This window comes from Photinus pyralis, unplaced genomic scaffold, assembly GCF_008802855.1.
Source record: "Photinus pyralis isolate 1611_PpyrPB1 unplaced genomic scaffold, Ppyr1.3 Ppyr1.4_LG1, whole genome shotgun sequence".
Classification (NCBI taxonomy): Eukaryota; Metazoa; Arthropoda; class Insecta; order Coleoptera; family Lampyridae; genus Photinus; species Photinus pyralis.
Window position 1 is genome coordinate 40,221,943 of NW_022170249.1, and position 24,400 is coordinate 40,246,342.

Genomic DNA, 24,400 nt, shown 5'->3' on the forward strand with positions numbered 1-24,400 from the left:
AGGGATATTCAGATGCGTGGATCATCAATATATAGGTATGCGATTTCATAGATTAGTGGGTTTAGATCCGTCGGATTGACGTCATCTCTTCCATATATTTGAATAACGTTAACATAACGACCTGGAAAGAACCCTTTCGCCTGGTTGTATCCAAAGATCGTCGATTGTTTCGATGTCGCCATAAAGATTATTATAACTCTCGCCAGGAAAGATTTCCGGTCACAGCACACCTTGTGTCGATTTACAATCTTTGTTTTTATTAAGATGCGAGCGACTTCTGGAATAGGATCGTGCTAATGTTGAACAAAAATTCTTTTCGTTCAACATTGACACGATACTATCCCGGAAGTCGCTAGCACCTTACGAAAAACAGAGATTGTTGATCGGGATCAAGTGTTCTGAGACCGGCAATCTTTCCTGGCGAGAGTTATAGAATAGATGACGCCTTGGAATCAGGAACCAGGCTGGTTAGATCAAGTTTAGTGCAACAACTTTGCGAAGAGGGTAACGTGCATGACATTAACCATGCGTCACGTTATTTTGGCACTCGTGAAAATCCATGTGATTAGATACTTAATAGGTCTTTTAATACAATACATGCAATGAACTAGTAGGTATCATTAAACTGTTAATGTTTTGCAAGCGTAAACGGAGCCTGGAAACTATACCGAACGAATTTTCCTGCGTTCACAAAAATCGCAAAAAAGATTAAATTAATTTAGCAGCAAGCCTTTATATTGTAAGTCATAAATTTTGTGGTTACTCGCAAGCTATCTAATCGAAATAACTTCCAAATTGTTTGTTATCTCGACTTTTGGCGTTCTCATCACGGCGATTAAGAAACATTCAAAACACTTGCGTTTTAATAAATTAAGCATTACAAACTTAACTGATGTGTAAACGCAATAAAATGCCTCAGCTACGTCTTAATTACCAACCATCTCAGAAGTTGGTTCGTTTACCCTATAAACTAATAATAACGATCCCATTAATATAATTCTTAGTTGCATAAACGAATTTAGATTTCCTACATGGAGAAGCTTTTAATGGAAAATTTACACGTGAACAGCTGTAGCAAGCATATTTTGATCCAAATTTGTGTTAACTGCTCTGTAACACATTTCCCATATAAACACACGCCTATTAAACACAAAACCAAATAAATGCCTCCTGTAATTCGACGAAAAACTGAAGCCGTTCTCTACTTTTAAATGTTATGTTTGTTTTGACTTTCATTTTACGTGCAGATTATGGACGAGGATCAAGTGAAGTTTATTAATGCAACTGAATTTCCTCAAACACACATACGTACATATACAGAACTATCACAAACTGAAGTGGAAGACTGATGAGCTATACTAAAAAGTAACTTTTTTTATTTTAATGCTTACTGTTTTGTCTTTTGTTTGGTGCTTGTTTACTGCTAGGTACTCGATTCATTGTTCACATTTTTCAAAAGGGAAACAATGAAGGTTTTTAGGCAGCTTTGCAAGAGTTTCATCGCCCATATTACAGCTTTCTTACACGCAATCGTGTTCGTCAGTGACATAACGCTTTTTTAAATGTAAATGTGGTACCTTTTAGAAATACATTGTGTATCTTTGTTGCAGATGATAGACGTTAAGAACAACATTCACTACCCTAGTGGATATCCGATATCTCAGCACCCACCTGTGTTTCTGTGTTCATCTCCAGGACCAGATCCGTACTGCTCCCAAGATCTGTATAATCCCGTCTATGAAGAGTTGAGTGATGGCGATAGCGAAATTACTCCCGCTCATCACAGCGAGGATGAGTTTGCCGAGGACGAACTTAGTTTAGGTGATAACGGCGACCGTCGCCTTAACATTCCTCCCCCACCATATCGTCCCGATCTCCAGATGCAAAGAAGAGAAGCAGCCAGATACAGAAGGCCTCAGGAACCACTGCCGCCTATTCCGTGCAATAAAAAAACCAAAAGCTTAGACAAACAGCGCCGGCAGGAATTTCACGAAGGAATGCTGTTGGACGCGCTTCTTCAATTATATCCGCGAGTGGGTAGTGTCGAGCCCCCTAACCGAAGGCAAGTTGTTCCTAGTATAACACAAAGACTACAGTGTTTACCGCAAACGCCGGGGCCGTACGAAACTATGCCCGTTCTGGGACATTTAGCCACTTTCAGGCCAGTACCCAAACCGTACTCGCAGGACTCTGCTTTTGGGTCAGACTCTGGTTATAGTAATCATACGAGTGGGACGCGGGGTTCGAATAGAGGTCGGAGAGATCCGAGACGATTATCACAATTAAGTGCGGATCTAAATTTAACGTAGATCACGTTTTGTTGTATAGTGACACGGAATGACCGAAAAAAACGTGAAAATGTGTGCAAATGCTACGTTTATCTCAGCATGTGATAATTTTACTTATTATTGTACTTACTTATACACGTTTTCGTTTTTGTGTCACTGAATCCATGTAACAATAGTGATTGTATAAAAATTACCTCAAGCAACAACATTCCATTATATTTAGGGTAAATGTCATGCAATTGCACAAATTCACTCAGTTAAGGTAATTTGTAAATATCTCACGTGTACATAGATAGGGACACTTTTGGCCAACCAAAGTTTCTAGAGTAATTATTTTTATCTTAATGACAACTTGTACATATTTTGTTAATATTATTTATTTATTGTACCTATAGACTTATCAGGATTTGTTGTTAGTCCGATCTTTTTCATATCTTAAAACTAGTTTAGCGGAACAACCAATGCTTAAAACTTAATCTAAAGCTCTTTCTACTTTCCTACTATAAATTTAGCGAATTGTTCTGAAATTGAGTACTTTAGCTTTTAGCTTTCCTTAGATTTCAAACACGACACGGAATCTCACGTTTTACTTTATAAATGTGAATAGCAATAGGTAACAGATTTCTTAAAATAGCTGGTTAACGATATAATAAAATTTTCTGTTTTAATATAGCCTAGGGTTGTGCAAAATAAGATATATTGTTTCGTAACCACAACGCATTACCCTCCTTCACTAATATTAGCTATTCATTATTTATTGCACAGTTTAATTTGTACCTCAATACATGTACACAGGGTCATAGGTTAAGTTGGCACTCTATGCTTTTGATTCAAAACAAACTTACAAAAACGCAGGAGAGATTTTTATAATTATCGTTTCGTTTGTATGTTGAACGTGGTTTTTAATTGTTTATAAATTCAGTGTTATATGCTAGTCCAATTCATATTATATTATTTTTAAATGAAACGTCGTTTTTTTTATTCATACTTTTAAAGTTAGTATATTTCGTGTAAAATCAGTTGTTCAAAAGACGGATCAATTTTGTTATTGTTTTATTTGAGTATCACAAATATAAATTTCATTATTAACAAACTTAAGCATTGTACTTGTGTGCCCTTCACCTTCGATTTACTCAAAATAATGTAGCAATTCCTGTCAAACAGTACATCAAAGGCATCCTAGGGGCTTCGAGACAAAAAAAACAGTTTCACCGATTTTTAACAGGAAGAAAAACTATAGTAGGTACTTCCCTATCCCTATGCGCGCCTCACTGTAGGCATCAGTTGACGGTTTTTCCACGAAACCTACTATTTTCGGCTACTTGTGTTTCATGATTTGTGACGCAGAATGAAATTGCTCGATCCCATTGTACCAAATTTGAACAAATTCCATCATATTTCTAAGCTAAACAGTGGGACAGATAAAAGAGCGGGCGCACGGACATTGCGTTTTCTACTGAACCAAAAACAACAACGTTGAACACGTAATGCAGTATGTGGAGCTGTTCCAGTCCAATAAAAAGGATTTTTTCAAGAGGCATGTAACGATGGATGAATCTTGGGCCCATTACTACAAGCCCGACGGAAAATGATCGTCAGCTGAGTGGAAAGCCGGCCATAAAAGCCGTTAGAAACGACAAAAAAACTATATCGAAATGAAAATAATTGAAAAATCTTGGTTATTTGAAGTGTTGGGCTATGGTGCATTAATAACCTTTGTAGAGAATTTAATACGCTGTCATATGATAATATACTGGGTGTTGCATATCAAAAAGTCGCATTTTGTTATTATTTGAAAAATGCGATGTTCTTTTGAACTAAGAAAGTAAGCAATAGTGCCGATTTAATTTGAAACAGACTGTATAGCCGAATTTGGTTCCACTGAAACAGGAATACGGAGCTAATAGGTCTCAATGTGTCAAAAAAAATTTCATTTTTCAGGAAGACAATGCACCATGTCACAAGCCGTTGAAAACAATGGAAAACATTTGCCAAATTGAGGTTTCAAATTTCCTCCGCATCCACTATATTCTTTAAAAGGATGCTCCAGAGAAAAAGATATGGCTCCTATGGGACCGTTACATTACAAACGACAATTGGACCCTTAAGAAAGCTATAGAAATATTGGTGAAGCGTTAGGAACAGTGTATCGCTCAAGAAGGAGACTACGTTGAAGAATAAAAAGAATGTTGTAAGAAAATGTAGAGCGATTCAAAAAATTCAGCGTCATAATTGGCGGCGATAAGGTGGTAAGGAAGCATGAGTAGTAAGTCGCATTGGTGCACCTGGTCCGGGCTTAGTGTTTGCGTGTTTTCCGGTTTGTTTCTCAAAGCCTTTCCTTCTGAATTCAGTCATCAAGATTTGAATGAGGTACCACCTTTTTCTGTCGTTGGATAAAATTTTGCTTTGTGGGGTTTTAATAAGTCTATTTTCATCTTTGAATAAGTTAGCCTACTTTACAAAGAGTTTTACACTTTTCTTGCTCCAGATGCTCTAAAGATGCGTATCCACCGACGCTCACGAACTACTCGTCATCTTTATGCGATGCGTACACCTTTCGAACACATGGGCATCAGGTGATCGCGAGCAGTTCGCGGATACGCACCTTAACGGAATCATTGTGATGCGAGATAGCTTGGTGCAGTTGATACTAGCTATCCACCACAGCGGGTGTGCCATAAACACAAAAGATAAATTAAAAGGCACCTTACAGTTTATTGCACATTAGGAGTCCTATGAAAATAACTTTACCTCGAAATGATACAACCATATCGCATTCATGTGAATACGCTTAAATAAATAATTTAGAAAATTTAAGCTTGATGACTTTGAAATGTTCCACTTCAGATATCAACATCTTTCGCAAAATTAGAACGGAACGGATCGGATAGCATAAAAATATGTCAGTGCTGTGTTTTTGCATATATTAAAAACGAAAAATCGCCCCAGACTCCAAAATTTCGAACCTCTTACCACCAGTAATGACGTCATCAAACTATGAATCAACGATATTACAATAATATAATTAATCCCTACGCTTTCCGGCTATTTCAAAATATGGAGCAAATTGATTTAGTGTTTGATCGATATAGCAATGGACCAATAAATCTGACATGCGCCGATCAAGAGGAGTAGGAGTGCACATATAAAGATTCTTTACGAGTAGATGAAAATAAAAAACAGCTGTCTACTTTCTTGACGGAACAGTTAATAAGCCAGCATTTTCAAGGAATAACAATAGTGTGCACGCTTGAAGTAAAAGCATTATCATCTTCAGCAGAGTTAGATTTACCAGCTATAACACCCTCAAGCCATGACGAAGTGGACGTATGCCTTCTCCTTCACGCTAAGTAGGCAGCTGATAATGGCCACAAATCCGTAAGCATTCGAACAGTAGTTTAGATCCCGGCGCCGTGGACGAAAGACCCCTCCGTGGCTCTGTTGGTGGTGATCCTATAATACCCTGGACTTTAACAAAACTGACATTTCTTAAACTGCACTGTCGCGAAACCATTCGGAATGTTAATAGGCATCCACAAGCACAACCTATATTCTCATTTATCACAGGAGATCTTAGTCCAAGAGCCCAGTAGGAAAGTATACCTTGAACGCCCGGACGATTCTAATAATTTTCATAGGATTCGCCATAAAAAGTTGCATTAGAATCGACAACGGTGCCGACGAAAATCCTGCCGAAAGCAGTTAAAAAACAATTAAATTCGCCCCTTATTTTTGAAAAATATACTTTATTGTCCCGAATGTTCAGGAAGAGTACTAAACAGTGCATATGGATGAGTTTTATCGGAATAAGTCACGGTGCCGGGGCGCAACTTGCCGCAACCCTTGGCACCGCGACTACAAATGGGGTGGTAAATCGTACTTATCGAGCTTATTGACAGTGCGAAAATTGAAAAATTGCAAGAATTCACGTCACTTACCTATGTATTCGGTGAAAAAATGTAACACCGTGGATACCGCGAGATCAAATATATTCCACAAAATTTTCTCGACGAGAAAAGATTCTGAGAAACTCGTCAAGAAAATCAGAGGATTTGATTCGTGTACGATTCCGCCTTGTTTCAAATCATTAAAACAAAAGATTCTCCGAACGATTTTTGTTACTGCTATATGGAAAAATGCGGCAGAAAACGAAATGAGGCTGGGAAATGAAAGATATTTTAGAACCCTTTTGGTTCGAGGGCGATTCTACTTCTTTGAGCGTCGATTCTGATTCTGATTGAATTACAATAAAATGATTTCAAAAAAGCATTTGTGACACAAGAATCATTGCGAGTCAACTTCGATCATTTCTACCTTTTTTGGGTTGCTTTTAGGCATAAACACACAAGTCAAGTGTTTTACTTTTCAAAAAATTAATGTTTAAGAATTAAAAACGATTTTGCCGGTTCTTTTTTTGTTTTTTTTTTAACAAAAAAGTGGTTCAGCCTATAAAAGAATGATTCTCTAAGTGATCGAAATAACGGCATAAGTCTGTTTGTAATGATTCGAATCTGTCTCGTCAAAAGTTTGAGAAAATGGACATAAAATCGTTTTTCTCGCAGTCACAAAAGTGATCAGATACGAAAAGAAGGCTCTTGCGCGCCCCCGGATTTCTTATAATTTGTCTACTCTTAAGCTACATTTTTCATTAAGGACTTTTTGGTCCGGAAAAACAAGCTGGATTATTACAATTTACCGCCTCTTTTATTGGCGCAGTGCCAATAGGCTCGCGCGCGCCCGGATTCCATCGACGGTGCCGAGGACTTCCGGCATCCTGAGAGTCGGCACCGTTGGTTTTTTATATTCGTATAATCGCAAGCTACATATTTCATATAGGTAATTTTGGTCCGGGAGAAAAAGGTAGTTTAGTACGATTTACCACCCCATTTGTAGTCGCGGTGCCAAGGGTTGCGGCAAGTTGCGCCCCGGCACCGTGACTTTTTTCGATAAAACTCATCCATATGCGCCCTTCAGTACTCTTCCTGAACGTCCGGGATAATAAAGTACATTTTTCAAAAATAAGGGGCGAATTTAATTTTTTTTTAACTGCTTTCGGCAGGATTTTCGCCGGCACCGTTGTCGATTCTAACGCAACTTTTTATGGCGAATCCTATGAAAATTATTAGAATCGTCCGGGCGTTCAAGGTATACTTTCCTACTGGGCTCTTGGACTATCTGTATAGCTACTTGCCTATTCTGTAACAGGTTACAATACCGTGCCATCATTTTGTGGAGTAGGCATAAATCATGTATTTAGTACCTGTACACCACGTATATCGGTTTTAATACAATTCATGGAGCTGGGGAGTCCGAAATTTTTGAGTTCTGAGGCGTTTTTTTTTATCTTTGGCAAATACAGTATCCAAATCCAAAGGTACACAATCGCCGCCAGCAGAAATATTTTTATGATTTTTAATGCTATCCGATCATACTATACATATAAAAACTTAAAATGTGCCCGGACAAATTTCCGAATGAAAAATAATGCATGATTTATAATCCGTTCTGCTTTTGATCACGAGCATCAAGATGTTGATTCGTATTTATCTTACTTTTGTGAGTAACGTATACCTCCTTACTGTACTAATACTGTAAAATACTGTTAAGGGTTGGTTTGATGGTTTATTTTAAATTAATAAACATAATATAATAAAAATAATCGTTTTTCCATTGGTTAGAATGTAGACACAAGTATAGTACATATAGTTTATTTTAATTTTGACAATAAACGTTTAGGGGACACCGGGGCGGAATGGGGACCCTAACGTTTAATTTCTGTTTTGGAGTGTGAACGGCTTAATACAACCTTATAAAGATATGTGGTGATTTATTAATATGTTACAAACATAAAAAACAACAGGAAATAGAAATCAAACAATTGTTTTTAACTTTAAAAAAAGTGTCATTCACTCCGTTCTGCCCCGCTTACGGGGCAGGATGGGGCACCCGCGTTTTCCAGGCTCACAAATTTCGCAGACCAGTACCGATTCGTCGTCGTCACTGTCTATCCCAGCACAAGAATTATGAGCCCACTTTTTGCACTGAACACATGAAACCCACCCTTCAGTTGAAGTGGAATATTGGTCATTACAGTATAAACATAAGGTGTCGTCTTCCTCCTCAGATTCTTCCGAGCTTTCTCGAACTTCTGTTATTATCTTTTTTGGAACAGACTTTTTCTCTATGGTTACCTTCTGTTTCACACCTGACAAATTTTTTTTAACTTTGTTTTTTTGTGCTTCATTGACTTTTTTCGATTTTGTTATTGCCTCAGTCAGTTCCGCTTTATAAGGAGACTCTGTAATAATGGCGGTTTTACCTCTCTTTCTTTGCACTCGCTTAACAGTTGACTTTAGTTTCGGTAGTGGCATCAAAACTTCAGGAGAACGGGCTGGAAAACTGGAACCGGTGGATTTTTTTATTGGCGCATTAGGAGTGTCAGGCATCCAGGAACATTGGGGTAGATCATTATTTTCCGTTTGTATGGTATTGTCCAATTCCATTATGTCTTTGGAAGGTGGGGTTAAGGGATTGTTGAAGGAATCCATATTTTTTGGAGGACCATCGGTTTCCGTAGAACAAGATTGTGGTTCATCAATGGGAATATTGGTTGCCTCAGCTGGTAAAAAATCATCATCAGTGAAGATACCTTCATTGGTTGGCCAAATTCCCGTTCTTTCAAAACCTTTTAGAGCGGTCTTCATAATCGCAGCATTGATGAAAGCTTGTCCAAATAAGGTTGAAATTTGGAACAAAGTAACGACTTTACCTGGGTTTGACCGTAACCACTTTCGCACCTCATCTTCATAATATAAACTTAAAGGTCTCATGAATGCGACATCTAAAGGTTGTAGCTTGTGCGAACAGTGTGGTGGAAAGCACAAGAGAATAACACCGTTTTCACGAGCTAGATCGATTACTTCCAGGTTTTTTGTGTGAGTTGCATGCCCATCAAACAGTAAGAGAACAGGATATTCTTTTTTTGCATTGGAAAATTGAATGAATTTTTTAAACCATTCAAAAAACACTTCTGTATTCATCCATCCAGATTCGTTTGCCGCAGCCCAACCACCGGGCGGCAAACCCAATTCAAATTCTTGTTGTTTTTTCTTTCGAGGGAAGATCAACAGTGGAGGCATATAGTTGCCCGCAGTAGAGCAACAAATTTCTGCCGTTACCGTATTACCACGCTCAGCAGAAGTCAATACGCCGACCTGACGCTGCCCTCTATTTGCAATAATCCTTGAATGCTGTTTTGGAATGACTGTAATACCAGTTTCGTCGCAATTGTATATCCTTTCGCAGGTAATTTTTTTCTCAATAATAACTTTATTCAATAACGTAAAAAACTATGCAACTGCTACTCTGTTAAAGCCCATTGCACGTGCTCCAGAAGTTGCCTCGGGCTTTCTTAAGCTTAATTCTGGATGACGTCTCATGAAAGATTGGGCCCAGTCTTCTCCCTTTGTTAAATGGATACTCACAACCGTTTCGAACCGCTAATTGATAGGCTAGCTTTCTCAGTTCTTTTATTGATAAACCAAATAGTCTCTTTTGCATATCTTTTAAATATGTGACCAGTTCTTCCTCTTGATCTTTGGTAAAAACACACTTATATTTGCCAGCTGTTTTGTCAATCACAGAGTTCGGAACATCCTTACGTTTTTTAACATATCTTTCTAATGTAGTTTGCGGCAGTTGGAACTGAATTGACGCATTCTTGGACCCTAATTCGCCATTTATCACAGCATTCACCGCTTGTTGCATAGTTTCAATACTCCACTGTTGTCGATCGGTCTTTCTGACATAGTTGCGAACCATCTGAAGAGATCACAAAACTTAAAATTAGGAGATTACATAAAGCTGGGGCGGAATGGGGTCCTTCCCCGTTCAGCCCCGTCCCATTCTGCCCCACGACTACTAATAACATAACATTAGCTCTGTGTCAACACGCTTTATGAGTATTTTTTATGGGACCATGTCAAAAGATACATGCAATCATACCGTTTACAGTAAAATAGACAACAAACCAGAAAATAAATAAATAAGTAACTTACATTGCATCAAAAATGGCGAAAAGTTGTATAAACACAGACAAATGCAGCAGGTCAGCTTGAAAATTCGTTCAACTGTTGGCAGTAATACATTCGTTGTTGCCAGCTCGTCCGGTGCGTTAATATAAGCAATGACAGAGGGCGCTGGTAATATCGGGCGATTAGAGTGAGAAATATTATATGAACTCCGTTCTGCCCCGGTACCCCATTCCGCCCCGGTTTCCCCATCGACGTGACGTTGTAGATGTTTAAGTGGTTGGCATCTCACACAAAATATAATACAGCAGAAATTGGGATACGATTATAAGTTATGAATGATTGAATATCATCATGTTCATTCAGTATATGATTTCATCATTTCATTAATTAAATTGCTCTTAATTTCAAGATTTCAGTCCCTAATCGAATTGGTCCGTCAGTATTGATATAAGGTTAACCATCTCGTATACGTTGCACATCGTTTTCTTTCAAAGTCCTTGTGGCATTTATCGACGTAGTCAGGAAGAATGTGCCAACAACATTGCATAGAATTTACAATATTAAGTGACAATCTAATTGTGATAAAAATGAAGACTACAAAGAAGTCGATAATCTTTACAATTTTATAACGGCAATATTCCAAAACGATCTAAAGAAGTATTAAGAAACGATTACTTCAGTTGCCTTCAAAAGTAAATTCTTTTAAAGTCTAAAGGGAATTTACGATACCGTACCGATTTGAGCCGATCATATCATTTACAATCCACGGTCCGATGGCTTTGATTTACAGTTTTTCCTTAATTGACTTTTTCTTTGCTTAGTTATATTTTGATTTGTTCAGTTTTTCGTGATGCTTTTTCTACTTATTTAATCTTTCGCCATGAGTTGTCGTAAATGTCGTGTGAAATGAAATTGTGCGAAATCTTCATTTCTATTAAAACATTTTGTTGGAAGAAATGAGTTATGCAAGAAAAACTGGGGGTCATGGAAGGCATTATTTTATAAACGCTATTTTGTCAAGGCGTGTAGAATTTATCGAGCATTAAATCGGGAAAATTTTAGTTAAATGCATTAGAGTTATAATTTTCTCTTTTTGCTTCGGTCCTTTAGTTCTTCCTACGTTAATTTATTTGTGTTTCGGTTTCTGCTGAAATATTTATGTTTTGATTTCTAAATTTACGGTTGTATAGTATGTTAAATCTAAGCGCTTTAATATTTTAAAAACTTATGACGAAAAGCAAGAAAGGCAAGGCAAAAAGGTTCTGCAAATGTTGCCATATTGCTGTTTGAGGTAATAAATTTTAGTAATGAAATTTTTTGCTTTTCCCGATGCAAATTCAAGTGTAAATTAATAATTCACGTTTTCCACAGTTAGCTTTTGGTAACACTTTTCTTGGAATAATTTCAACATTGTTCTGTATATACCGCAGTGCATTTCTCAAAAGGAACGGTAACATTATATTTGCTATCATTTAATTTATTGTTCTCCGGTCTTATTATTAGGGTATTTAGTCAGAGGGAACTAAGAAAAAGGTGTATAGAGATATTGCAATCAAAATATCAGTCTTTGACTGTGATTTCTTATTCTAATCCTTGATGTGGCTCATTTGAAAGGATACTGTAACGTCACATTCCGTCACATTCGCGTTCATCCTTTGTGGCCGATTACAATTTTTTCGGCGCCTCGATGTCCACTGGGATTTCTGAAATATTCGGTACACTTCATAGAATAATAGAGTTACTGATTTGGAATAAAGCTGTGTAATCGCTTCCCAGCACATTTTAGGGCATCTCTCAGATGGAGACCCTTTGTTTCCCCGTCCTTCTGAGTGTTACTACAATTTTTTTATTGCTACATCCCAACAACTGAGCCAGCAGTACCTACATATGTTACAGTTTCTTTCGTACAACTGTATTTAGGTAGAACTCAAAATGAGATAAAAAATCTTGAGGTTAGCTTTAAACTACGTTGTGTAGAATGAAATGATTATTTAACCTCAGACCCACGTAATGTTGTTTAGAAACACATCTGAGTGCCGCCTGTAACACTAATTAAACTATTGCGCATAGGCCGTATTTATTCTAATTTCCCTATGTACACGATGACGACATTAAATGAAACCAAGTGTATACATTTACGCTTACCACCATTAAGTTGAATTGTTTACCTACAATAAATTAATTTCCAAATCCTTAGGCAAATTGCTAAATTATGGAGGGTTTAAATGACTGCGTGTTCGTATAGAAGGTTACATGACGTAGATATAACTTTAGTGTTCATTGCCAGGAAGTGTTGTTGGTAAACTTTAAATCTGTATCGATTAAAGTAAACGTCCTTATGTATGTACAAAGTATCCCACATACATAATGTGATCGTTACAAATGCGTTGTTTCATCAATATAACCGGTAGCTATTGTGCAGCTGCAGTATAGATAGATTTATGGCATGATGAAGCTCATAAAGCATTAGTGGGTCTCTAACCTGTAACAGTCCAATAAAACTTGAGCCACTAATAAATAATAAATATACATATGAGTTTTAATAATGAAAACGAACAAAATAGGTGTCACGAAAGGAAGCGTCTTTTAAACGCTACTGCGTGTCGTAAGACGCTACTAAACAACTGCATATCGACCGCAACTTTGAATGATACAAAGCTGTCTAAGATTTGTTGGTGGATCGAAAGTGGAAGGAGTGATTTTTCGCGATATGTTTCCAAATAGTTAATTTTAAATTAACATATCTAGGGGTTAGTCTGGGTCTAGAACCGGCATTTGGATCATTTCGCGATCTGCAATGAGGTATCCTGATAAGGGAGCAGCTACTGCTACAAAGTTCGCAAAAAATTGTACACACCCAGAAGATGACTGGTTGACTATAAAAATTAAATTGTCAAGGAACATTATGGTGAGTTCGACTCAGGGTTCGACTAGACAATAATGCTCAATGTTTAAATGATTTCATGCTCGTGCTAATTAAAGCGGTCAGTTGTATTAGATTATTTTATTATGGCCTGGCAGTTTGTCTTTAGATGAACGTATATTTTCTCAAATTTGTCACAAACTTTGTAAGATTAACTGTGATGTACATTTCAGCATCTTTTGAACGAGGTATGACGGACGTCATAAGATTTCAAAAACGTGCACGATCGATCAGTGCTTCCGAAACGGAAAAAAGGGGCACTCCCCGAAGAGTGATGCGCACTCAGAGGCGATCATCATCGTCAGCAAAGAGTGAGAGTACTGAGAGGTCATAGAGCCGCCCCCACCAAAATAGCAAGAAATTCGCCTAGGAAATCTCCTAGAAATTATGGCTTTAAAAGAAACCTACATATACAATCAACTACCTACCCTTCAGTGGCACCTCATTAATTGGCACCATCCACCTCAACAGCACCCTCAACATCAATAAGAGCATTAACAGCACTCCCGCCAGCACCATATAAAAGTGAGTGTGATATTTAAAAAAAAATCACACTTTCGTGTATGTAAATATTACAATTAATGATCATTTTATTACCCATTCCACATGTTTACTGTAGAGTTTTGTGTTTAATATTTCTTTTGTAACTTAATTTTGTGCACTAGGTAAAATACTATAATACATACAGATTTTGATATTGTGAACATGCTGGAACCACTAAATTTAGTTATTCGTGGAGTCGCAGAATTGATTTTCTCCACCTGAAAGCTTTGGTCGCCCCTCATTACAAAACTTGTATGTTTGATTTTCTTTTGCGATTCTCAAGGTATCAGGGGACTTAATCATTATTGTGACATTTCATAAACAAATTCAACAGAACTAACAACTAATGTTTTTAAAAACAGTTTTTGGACTTAAAATAAATTAATCGATATGATTTTCGTTTTGGACGAGATAGATAAAAATTGCCTTTTTTTCCATGGCCACCTCGCTATTATGTCAATTACATATAACCGAGCATATAATTTATTTAAGATTAGAATATAAAAACCAGGAAAACCAAGATATTTCGAAAACTGTCAGGAAAACCAAGATATTTCGAAAACTGTCAGAGATAGGTATAGGACATTATTATCAAAAGTTCTTAACCCAGGATAAAAGATATAAAACCTGATCAAAATTTAAGTAATAATTTTGACAATATACTGATGCTTACAAGTGCCCAATTTTTCTTACAAATCGAATTATCTTTAAAACTACTAGTTTTTGGGATATTAACCATGTAACAAAAAAGACGTACAATTACACGTAGAATTCAAAAATGCATTCAAATACAAGGGGTTCTATTTTTAAAAAATGTACCATTTTGGCGCCCTAGTTTGTGGGCGCACCCTGTTTAATTCCAAATATTTTTAAAATGTTGAGAATATTCAACCATATCATAATACAAAAGCACTCCATCGAAAAATCTTATCTTCAAGGCATTAAGTTACTCCGCGCAATCGTTGATTCACCCTGTACAATATGTATTATACCTACTAAATGTAGCCCCGTTTGTATTAAATTATTAACTGATAATGGGTGGTGGAGTCTCCTCACTACGGAAAACTCAAAGCAATGTCTAAAGAGATTAAGAGCCTATTTGCGATTTTGCAGCAATTAGATACAGTTGAAATAATAGAAACTATGTCGGTTTAGTTCGGCCAACTAATTAAGGCAGTTATACAATATCATTAACAAGTTTCAAAAGGGTTTATATCCCTCTATAATATCTACAAACAACATTACGGTAGATATACCAAGTTCTAAATCCTTATGGTACCTACTCTCTCGAATTGTCGTATACAACTTTTGCATACAAAATATAAGTAATTAGTTTATAAAGGGTCTTTTAGTTCTGTTGAACTAGTTGTGATATCTGATTTAATTGAAATGCTTTCAGCTTTAAATATAGGTAAGCAAGTGACTTTAATTCCTCTATGGCAGATGAAAATTAAGACCCACAAGATATACGTAATCGTAAATTAACAGTACTGTATTTCAAATACGTAGTTAGATAAACGTTGTTTTGTATGCAGTTTATAAATTAGCGTTAGTAAAAGGGGTGCACCTAATGTAGGGCTGAGCAAGGTTGGAAATCTTACGGTGGCGTTGATGCTGGAGAGAGATGTCGCACATTAAGTGCGGATTCATGTCGCTTCACGCAGGAGTTTTCCTCGAATATAAACTTCGCACTTATTGAATTTGTGTATAATCGGCGATTACTGTTATCTCATGTCCGCCAATTACCTTCCACCGAATATCTCTTCAATCATTTTACGTGTTTCGCTACTAGATTAACACAACAGCCACGATTGAACTAGTTTGATTTGCAAATGAAGTGGTAAGCTGATGAGGGTGGTATGGTAGGTACGTCATCCATTCACCCCGCAGACTGGTATCTCGGATACACATCCAACATTGCATCTTATTGAGCCGTCCACATACCTATACTTCTCGCATACAGTATCGGCGACTAAATTTCGGTCTCTCGCTAGTCCCAGTCCCCCGGCGATTTTACGACTTTGAGGGACTGATGGGCTATTGGTTCATATGGTACTGTTTACTCGAGGGTACTGTTTCATTCGCCCGCCATTGCACCTTTGAAAAAAGCCTATGAACGTATTATCGAAGCTCGGACTCTCAGTCGCCTCTTCCACCATCTACGCGTGCTGAAATCGTTCAGTCCGTGAACTTCGATCGACACGACTTTCTACTCGCCACTTTTCACAAAAAACAAGAAGCCATCCGCCCGAATGCTTCTGGACCTCTGAAGTCCAGCCCCTTTTCACAAAACCGCTTCTGGTCTTAGCTCCGAAAATCCTATTCACCATGTCACGACCTGACACCATAAAAGAAAGTTACTCTTTAGTTACGTCACCTTAGGAATCCCAATCACAAAAATAGCTTCTAGTGATTCTTTTCTACTGCGTTGCATGTTCTTCCGCAAATATCTCACTGATGTTTTTTGCCTCAAACTAAACTACATAAAAGGCCCCTTACAGACACAACACTACATCTGACTTCCACGTAAGGTGTTGGGAAACAAATATGTCTCTTGGCCCATTCGAGACTTCGAGTTCGAAGATCCGATCTTATCTTTTATTACGGATATAACAAGTCCATTTTACCAACTCTATAGCGATTATTACAGGTTCCTTTACAAACTGCAATATTAACCGCTATGCAGGGTGATTTAAAAACTGCCCAAGAAGCGGAAATAGACTACGTTACTGGGTCAACCGAGCCATTAAAATGTTTTGAGTCACTGGATCATTAACTGAGTAGCCTACTTTGATCCAGTGACCCTGTTTAATCAGTCATCCAGTTTCATTCGTTGCAGGTATAAACCCCTAAACAGAATTCGTCTTATTTCCTTTTTTAGGTAACAACTAAACAATAGATACCTATGACCCCTCTTCAGTATAGTTAGTTCTTAGAGTACAGTAGCGAAATAGTATTGAAATCCTTAGTATTAATACCAGTGAAGATGACAGAATAAAATGACAGTTATGAGACATTGTGGAAAACTCAGAAAGAATAAATATTAACTAACGCTTCTTTGGTTGTTGTGTTGCAAGAAGCTGACGCCGCTACCAACCGTATTTTAGCGAACATTCTAGAAATCTCGATATACATCGAGGTGCCATGACAGATTAGTCATCGGCGATAAAGAACAAAGGCGGATGTGACGTAATCTTTCCGAGAAATATAACATGTTTATTAAAAAACATTTTGAAGCGTCCTTGAGCACTCGAAAACGTTCTAGAAATTGCTATATAAGCAAACCGAATTGTGTTTCGAGTCAGTTCTAACTTCGATGCACTTGTGTTATGTTATAAATTGTATGTGATAAATAATAATTACTGTTATAAATTAATGCATTTTAAGACTGCTACAAATGTATTGTTAGTTAATTTGTAAATAAATGAAACCGCGCAATTAAATGTACGTTACAGTATTTACTTATTTCATTTAAAGTTTTATTTTGTCTTACTGATTTAATGTTTAAGCCGAATGCATTTACGATATTAATTATGATTGTGCTGTATGTGCAGACAGACAAACGAACAAAGCCGCTTCCTCAGTTAATTAAGTCTGGAAAATGATAAAATGACTTTTAGAACTATACAAATATAAAATGGATTGGGTCAATATAAAAATCAGTGAGGATAGAATAGAGATTTTGTTTAGATATACAAACACACCGTGAAAAGCATGTACGTTTGACGTAAATAGAAGAAATCAGTAGGTAGTTACTCACGTTAATGGTCCTTAAAAATTAATCAGTTATATGCGCCTCGTTAAGTATTAACGGTAAGAACGTGACCTTTTTCGCTACCAATTCTACTTACGATATTAGGAAAATCTAAGGAACAGTTGTTATTATTAATAAGGAGGTTAACTAAGTGAACGATGACTAATCGTACAGATCCAGACTTGGGTCCCAAAAATATCAATGGATTACAGACGAGGTCTGTTGTCTTACAGCTTACTTCCGTCTTAACTGGTAAATTAATAAATGTGGTTATTGGCAATTTTGCTATCGGTATTTTTTTAGCTTCCCTGTTAGCACTTAATTCTGGTGTAAACTTTGGGTGGCCATCACCGTCACTACTGCACCTGTTATCGGACAATAGTGACTTTAACGTTTCTGAAGAAACTACATCTTACTTAGTGATGTTATCACCTGCAGCAATGTGTGTGGGTAGTCCAATTGGTGGAACGCTCATCGACAAAATTGGAAGAAAGCATACACTGCTACTTTTGGCTATTTTGCAAATCGTTTCGTGGGTATGTGTGGGAGTATCATCACAAGTGCCCCTACTTTTTCTCGGAAGAATACTCGCAGGCATGTCTGACGGAGTGCTAGGTAGCTCATTACCCGTGTACGTTTGTGAGATTTTGCAACCACGAATTAGGGGTTATTTCGGAAGCATGCCGACATTTGGAATTTGTTTGGGATCTCTCCTTATAAACATTTATGGATCGTTTAAGTCTGTTCGGCTGGCAGCGTATATTTCGATCTTATTTCCTTCGTTATTTATTATCATCTTTGTTACCGTTCCGGAATCGCCTTATTATCTTCTAATGAAGAATCGTGTCGATGATGCGCGAAAGTCTTTGAAAAAATTACGAAACTCCGACGAGGTAGAGACGGAATTGGTACAAATGTCCTTGGAGGTTGGCGGCGAAGGTTCTGAACCTGGAAAATTTAAAGACATTTTCACAGTACCAACAAATTTGAAAGCCTGCCTATTATTACTCTGTATCCGAACCCTACAGCAGTACTCTGGATTGAGCGCTTTGGGATTTTACAATCAGGTCATCTTCAAAGAAGCTAACAGTGAATTCTCTCCAGAAATCGGCTCTATTACTTGTGGAGTCGTAAAGCTTATATCGGGGGGTGTGGGGTTGATTATGGTTGAACGAATAGGAAGAAGGTGGTTACTCATATGCAGCATGGGAAGTAGTAGTATTATCTTGATATTATTAGGACTCTATTTTAGCTTTCACGAAAACCTTGGAAAGTCAAAGTTAGTATCGCTGTTACCAATAATACTTATGTTAATGTTCTTTTTCGTAAATTCGGCCGGTTGCATGATTGTTCCAAATTTAATTGTAGGCGAGATACTCTCGGTTAAAATCAAAGGTTCCGTATTGGGCATAGTAAATATGTACACTGGAATAGCTACGGGTACTTCGTCAAAGTTGTTTCAATTTTTGGCCCGTACCTTTCAAATGCAGACTCCTTTTTATACTTTTGGGGTAATTTGTATTGTGGGTGTCTCATTTATTTATCTATGTCTACCGGAGACTAAAGGAAAGACCTTTGGTGAGATTCAGGAGATTCTTAAAGGTAAACAAAGAGAGAAAATGCGTACCATTTATATTTATAAACTATAAGTCATTGCAATATTATAGCGTTGCTGTGATTATTAAAAATTATTTAGATATTGGTGTGTGCATTAGTTAGATGTTATTAACTGTTTGTGGTAAATATTACTTTTTTAATAAATCCAAGGCATGTAACTAAATAGTTTGCTGTCTTCTGCTACATATTGAAGTGATTGCACTGATTGCAGGGCATTTTTTTGTCGTTCGAGAACTCGCACAAACTAAAACAGAAGTACCATCCGCGAATAGCCTTATGAGTTCATTATCCAAATGAATCACGTGAATTATTGTTTAAATATACGACAAACACTGTGACCCCAAGATACTTCTTTGTGGAACGCCCATGGTAACGTCTCTAAACGACGAAAAATAAGCAGTAGCATCTGAGACCAACCTAACTTGATGCCTCCGTCCAATTGAGTAGAATATTCATATATACATAGGTACATTTTGTAATTTGTATAAACGCAATTTGTGAACAACGTCAAATGCCTTTGAATAGTCGAAAAAAACCTTATCCATTTTTTTTACCATACTGTTTATAAAATTAAGAATTGCATTTTGAGTGGAAAGTCCTATTCGAAATCAAACTGACAAGGGTAAAAAGTATTTTATGCTTTACTAGAAAATCAAGTAACCGCATGTGGAAATGCCATTTAAGTCTCCATTCCCTAATGCTGCGATGTGGTAGATTTAGAACTATGCCACGTTTATATTTACTTAAAAGAATCTCCATGCTTGTTCACTCGTACGGACGGTTCTAACTTTTGAAACTCCTTGTACAATGTGTACACTTGCCAACATCGCAAATAAAAACAAAATAACACCTAACCTATCTTTTTGTAAGGCTGATATAACCTAGAAATGTCTGGAAGCAAAAAGCTATTTAACTACAAAATTCCCAAACCGGTCTATTATGGTAGTAGTGTAGCCGCAGCGATTGGAGTTGTCTGCTTAATAAAGTATATTGAAACCTAATCCGACACGTTTTGAAAGGAAACGATTGAAATTATGTTTCAACAGAGAATGGGCTGGAGGCGAGACATACCGAAAGAAAGTATCTCTAAACGGAAAGGTTGTCATCATAACAGGTGCAAACACTGGCATCGGAAAAGAGACGTCGTTAGAATTAGCAAAACGGGAAGCGAAAATATACATGGCATGTAGAGATATGCAGAGATGCGAAGCTGTAAGGTGCCCAGTACTTTTATTGTAAATTGTAATCTACTATTTCAGGCTAGGGAAAAGATAGTTTTAGATACAAAAAATAAGTACGTTTATTGCCGAAAGTGTGACTTAGCGTCGTTAGATTCAATAAGACAGTTTGTTAACCAATTTAACAAAGAGGAAAAACAGTTGGATATTTTAATTAATAATGCCGGAGTAATGCGTACACCGAAAGATTCTAAAACGAAGGATGGTTTTGAGATGCAGCTTGGGGTTAATCATTTTGGACACTTCTTATTGACCAACTTATTATTGGATAAGTTAAAGATTCCAGCTCACAGTAGAATTATAAACCTTTCAAGTGTTGCACATGAAAGAGGAACCATTAATAAATTAGATTTAAATAGTGATAAAGAGTATGATCCCGGCACTGCATATTCTCAAAGTAAATTGGCCAATATACTCTTTACGAAGGAATTGAACAATCGATTAAAAGGTAATTAATAATCCCCATGAATACTGTATAACCTTATTGCAATCATCTAGGAACTAATGTGACTGTTAATTCGGTGCATCCAGGTATTGTAGATACCGAATTATTTCGTCATATGGGCTTCTATAAGAGTTGGTTGGCTACAATCTTTATAAAGCCGTTTGTGTGGCCATTTATAAAGTCGTCGAGACAAGGTGCCCAAACTGTCATATACACAGCTGTAGATCCTGAATTAAATAATGTCTCTGGAAAATACTTTAAGTAAGGCAATCTAATTCTTCGTAAATTTTGTGGTAACTTTGTTCTTAGGGATTATAAGGAAACTAAAGTGTCTAATGCTGCTGATGATGATCAGACTGCTAAGTGGTTATGGGCTGTGAGTGAAAAATGGACGCGACTATTACAATAATAAATTTACAGAACTGGAGTAGTTTAACTAAAGTCCTTCATAATGTACTGTACATATCTGAATTTGTTATATTGTTTTACTTTACTATCAGTATTGTACATACTCGTTCTGTTACACCGTTACAAAATGATTCTTTGTATCATATCAAATGCACAAGCCATAATAAAAAAAGATGCAATTTGGCAAATACTTATAGCTTCTCAGTATATAGGTTGCAAATAACTTCTAGTATATGACCCCACTGAATCATTGAACATTTGCACATCTTATTGTAGCCATAACAGATTTTGATTTCAGTGGATCATTTAATATTGTTTACTAGTAATGACGATATAATGTTTAGGAAATTGTTAAATTTTGTACCTGCATCCATATGTACCTCCATCGTTTATAAACATCCAGTCAACATTTTGTTAGTCTTCCATTTAGTTGAAATATATGTATATTGCACTAATTGGTCTGAACTAAAATTAACTTTTATCAGTCATTGAATTTATTACGAAAATCATGCTTCATCGTATAAGATCGGCATTAAATTCGAAAGTAATTCCCCTTGTGATCTGAGACTTAAGAGACATGTTTCGTAACTCAGTGGAGTAATCGAGACATAATTGATTGGTGTTTGTGGCATGTATGATAAGTTGCCTATATTTATGTAATTGCCTACATGTATGTGTTTTCTCCTTTCCGAGCCGCAGTACTTATTTATTAAGTTTACCTACCGCCCACCTAGATATTTTTTTTATATTATGAAAGTTTACCATGTCTAATTTCGATCAAATGTACTTAATTGGAGTACACACTTTTATCTTCCCCGTTAAGTAGCAAGAATGAGTAACAGATGTCGCCTTGCACGAATTGCCGTGACGATAGTATAATTAAAATACGTAAGTTGTAATGGCTACTCATGTGTTGCTCAAAATTTCAAGGAATAATTAGTTTGGTGTGCATTTTTACGTCGTGAATTGTTCCTTTTCGAAGAGCATGTGATACTAGTGTTCTTGGAATAAGCATTTAAATACCTGGTAAGTGTTTGAATTTCGTCGTATTGATAATAACGTTGTGGAAATTGATAGGAAAGTACTTATGTTTTACGATACGTTAAAAAATAGTTAAAACACTTTTGGCACGACAAAAAGGTTACATATTTGAATATATCTCCTACTATTATGTTAAAGTAAAGGTATTACTGTTAACATAATAAGTGCTTTACTTTTAATCAGCCACTGCAGTTAGGTTATAAAGGCTAAATAAACATAGGCAGTAGGCAGGTAGTGAAGTAACCCGATTTCGTTTTTGTGGGCCCTGTATATAATTTATCAAAGGGTAGACTACCCCACGTAGAGAAAGGTCACTTATTTTTCATAGGCACTTTTGGCTTCTTTTTTTTATAATATGCTGGAATACCTACTACTGTCAACATATGGACATGGCAATTGTATTTATTTATTGTTTATATTTGCTATTAAAAATAAACACAATTACTCATAGTGCGGTAATCACGTTTTATACGAGTTTTTTTTCTTAAATTTTTCATCCGTTTGTCATACCCACCTGCCCAAGCCAAAGGCAAAACATGTAGGTATTATTAATTGGTACTTCCATTATACTAAGCCTTATATGGTGTAAGCATTACATGAATAATACACATTAGAAATGTGAATATTATCACTTTTGTGCTTTCTCTAATAAGACGTAAAGTAGGTTTAGGAGAGAGTTTTACAAAACTGATTAATCAGTTAGGAAATGTAAAGGTTGAGAAAGGTCTCCTTTTTTAACGAGACTTGAATTATCTCTAATATAAATGTTGCAATTTGAATTAATATCAGAATGTAAAATATAATACGATTATAGTAAAAAAGAACTGCCTTTGGTCTATACAGGGCCTTTCAAACTTAAGTGGGCACTATTGCCTTCGTTTTTATAAGAAGGTGATACATATTATAAGGTTGGTTTTTTGACGCTGATTACTATAGTTGATTACAATGGTGAAAACAGAAAACAATTGACAGTATCATTCTCAATATACCTACCGATAAAAACATTATAAGCTTTTACTCGACATTTACTACTGAGTCGGCGTGAGCATTTTTAGCTTCCTAGCGGTAGCTAAGTGGCTATTGTTTAAATACACTTTTATCAAAGAATTTAAAAATGCTCATACAAAACCCACCCAAAAAATAAATTACTCAACATTCCTTTTAAATAAATAAGGTACCTAACTAATTCACTTGTTTTTCCATACGTGATTTATTCCAGGATTTATTAAAATTAAAATTGTTTTTTTTTTAGTGTAAGCAAGCGGGTGTGACTTGATTATTTTTAAGATTTTAAAAAAAGTTTTAACTGCAGGTAGTTCATAGTTGTAATATTTATGAATCAAAAGGTTTGTTTAAAAAATGGAATTAGTCACGCATTCACGCATGCGCAAACCAATTTTAATGAATGTAATAGATGTAGGTACATATATCGTTCTTAATTTGCCGTGGAATTGGAAGTTTCGAATTTTCCTAAATTTTTTGCCTCCGATTCTCTTTTCTTGATTATCATTTGTCTAAACCTCGGTCAAAACGAGTGTCCTCGGGAGTGTCTAAACAATGCACCTTAGTCCTTAGGGGAGGCCTCTCCCGCAATAAGTTGTTTCAGAATCGGACGTACAGATCGAGATACAGATGGACAATAGCTAAGTGTTTCCACTCGGTTTTTTTTGTCTAATTTTTTTGAAATTGTTTTCTTGGTTTCTATCAGGGACAGTGCACGAAGGCACTAGACAAACCACCGCGTGTGTTCTATTTGGGGAAGATCCCATTATGACGCAAACGTGATTAATTGCAATCTGCAATCGTCCGGAATCCAATGTATCGATACCGCCCACCACAGTACTTAACCGATTAATCTGAAAATCTGCCGTATTGGAACCACGATACAGGAACCATCAACTAAGTAGGTATAACCGAGGGTATAACAAATTATGCAGTAGCAAGTTTGTCATGTCATGGGTCTTTTTGGGTCAAACCGAGGGTCAAACTAAAAGGGGAAAATCAAATTGTAAATATTCCCTTGTTTAAGAGATGCGGAGAAAAGTTAAAAAAATGCAATTTCAGAATGACGTTGTAGGTAGGTACGTATATTTTTAGGAAATATTGTTTA

The 24,400-nt window shown here is 36.5% G+C and overlaps 3 protein-coding genes across 8 annotated transcripts in view; all 3 read left to right on the forward strand.

Moving 5' to 3' along the window:
- The window catches only part of LOC116170367, a 631,383-nt gene extending 628,128 nt beyond the window's left edge, over positions 1–3,255 (forward strand). For all 6 annotated transcript variants that reach the window (XM_031486726.1, XM_031486734.1, XM_031486755.1 and 3 more), the window contains one exon: positions 1,611–3,255. In XM_031486726.1, the coding sequence (XP_031342586.1) occupies positions 1,611–2,309 (699 nt within the window). In that variant the 3' untranslated portion in view covers positions 2,310–3,255. The remainder of the gene's footprint in view (positions 1–1,610) is intronic.
- Positions 3,256–17,670: 14,415 nt separating this feature from the next.
- Positions 17,671–19,589, forward strand: LOC116159554 (facilitated trehalose transporter Tret1-like). Its single transcript, XM_031472560.1, has 2 exons — positions 17,671–17,793; positions 17,845–19,589. Exons 1-2 carry the CDS (start codon positions 17,700–17,702, stop codon positions 19,188–19,190), a joined length of 1,440 nt encoding a protein of 479 aa, XP_031328420.1. The 5' UTR covers positions 17,671–17,699; the 3' UTR covers positions 19,191–19,589.
- Positions 19,590–20,012: 423 nt separating this feature from the next.
- LOC116180374 (retinol dehydrogenase 13-like) lies at positions 20,013–21,668 on the forward strand. Its single transcript, XM_031500342.1, has 5 exons — positions 20,013–20,143; positions 20,205–20,370; positions 20,418–20,844; positions 20,895–21,102; positions 21,151–21,668. Exons 1-5 carry the CDS (start codon positions 20,046–20,048, stop codon positions 21,248–21,250), a joined length of 999 nt encoding a protein of 332 aa, XP_031356202.1. The 5' UTR covers positions 20,013–20,045; the 3' UTR covers positions 21,251–21,668.
- Positions 21,669–24,400: the final 2,732 nt, after the last annotated feature.

Excerpts from the sequence above, each read along its gene's own strand:
- LOC116159554 (XM_031472560.1), top strand. The coding sequence starts at position 17,700 with ATGACTAATCGTACAGATCCAGACTTGGGTCCCAAAAATATCAATGGA. Across the intron at positions 17,794-17,844 it reads GCTTACTTCCGTCTTAACTG|CTTCCCTGTTAGCACTTAAT; the intron begins GTAAATTAATAA and ends GTATTTTTTTAG.
- LOC116180374 (XM_031500342.1), top strand. The coding sequence starts at position 20,046 with ATGTCTGGAAGCAAAAAGCTATTTAACTACAAAATTCCCAAACCGGTC. Across the intron at positions 20,144-20,204 it reads GGAGTTGTCTGCTTAATAAA|AGAATGGGCTGGAGGCGAGA; the intron begins GTATATTGAAAC and ends ATGTTTCAACAG. Across the intron at positions 20,845-20,894 it reads ATTGAACAATCGATTAAAAG|GAACTAATGTGACTGTTAAT; the intron begins GTAATTAATAAT and ends GCAATCATCTAG.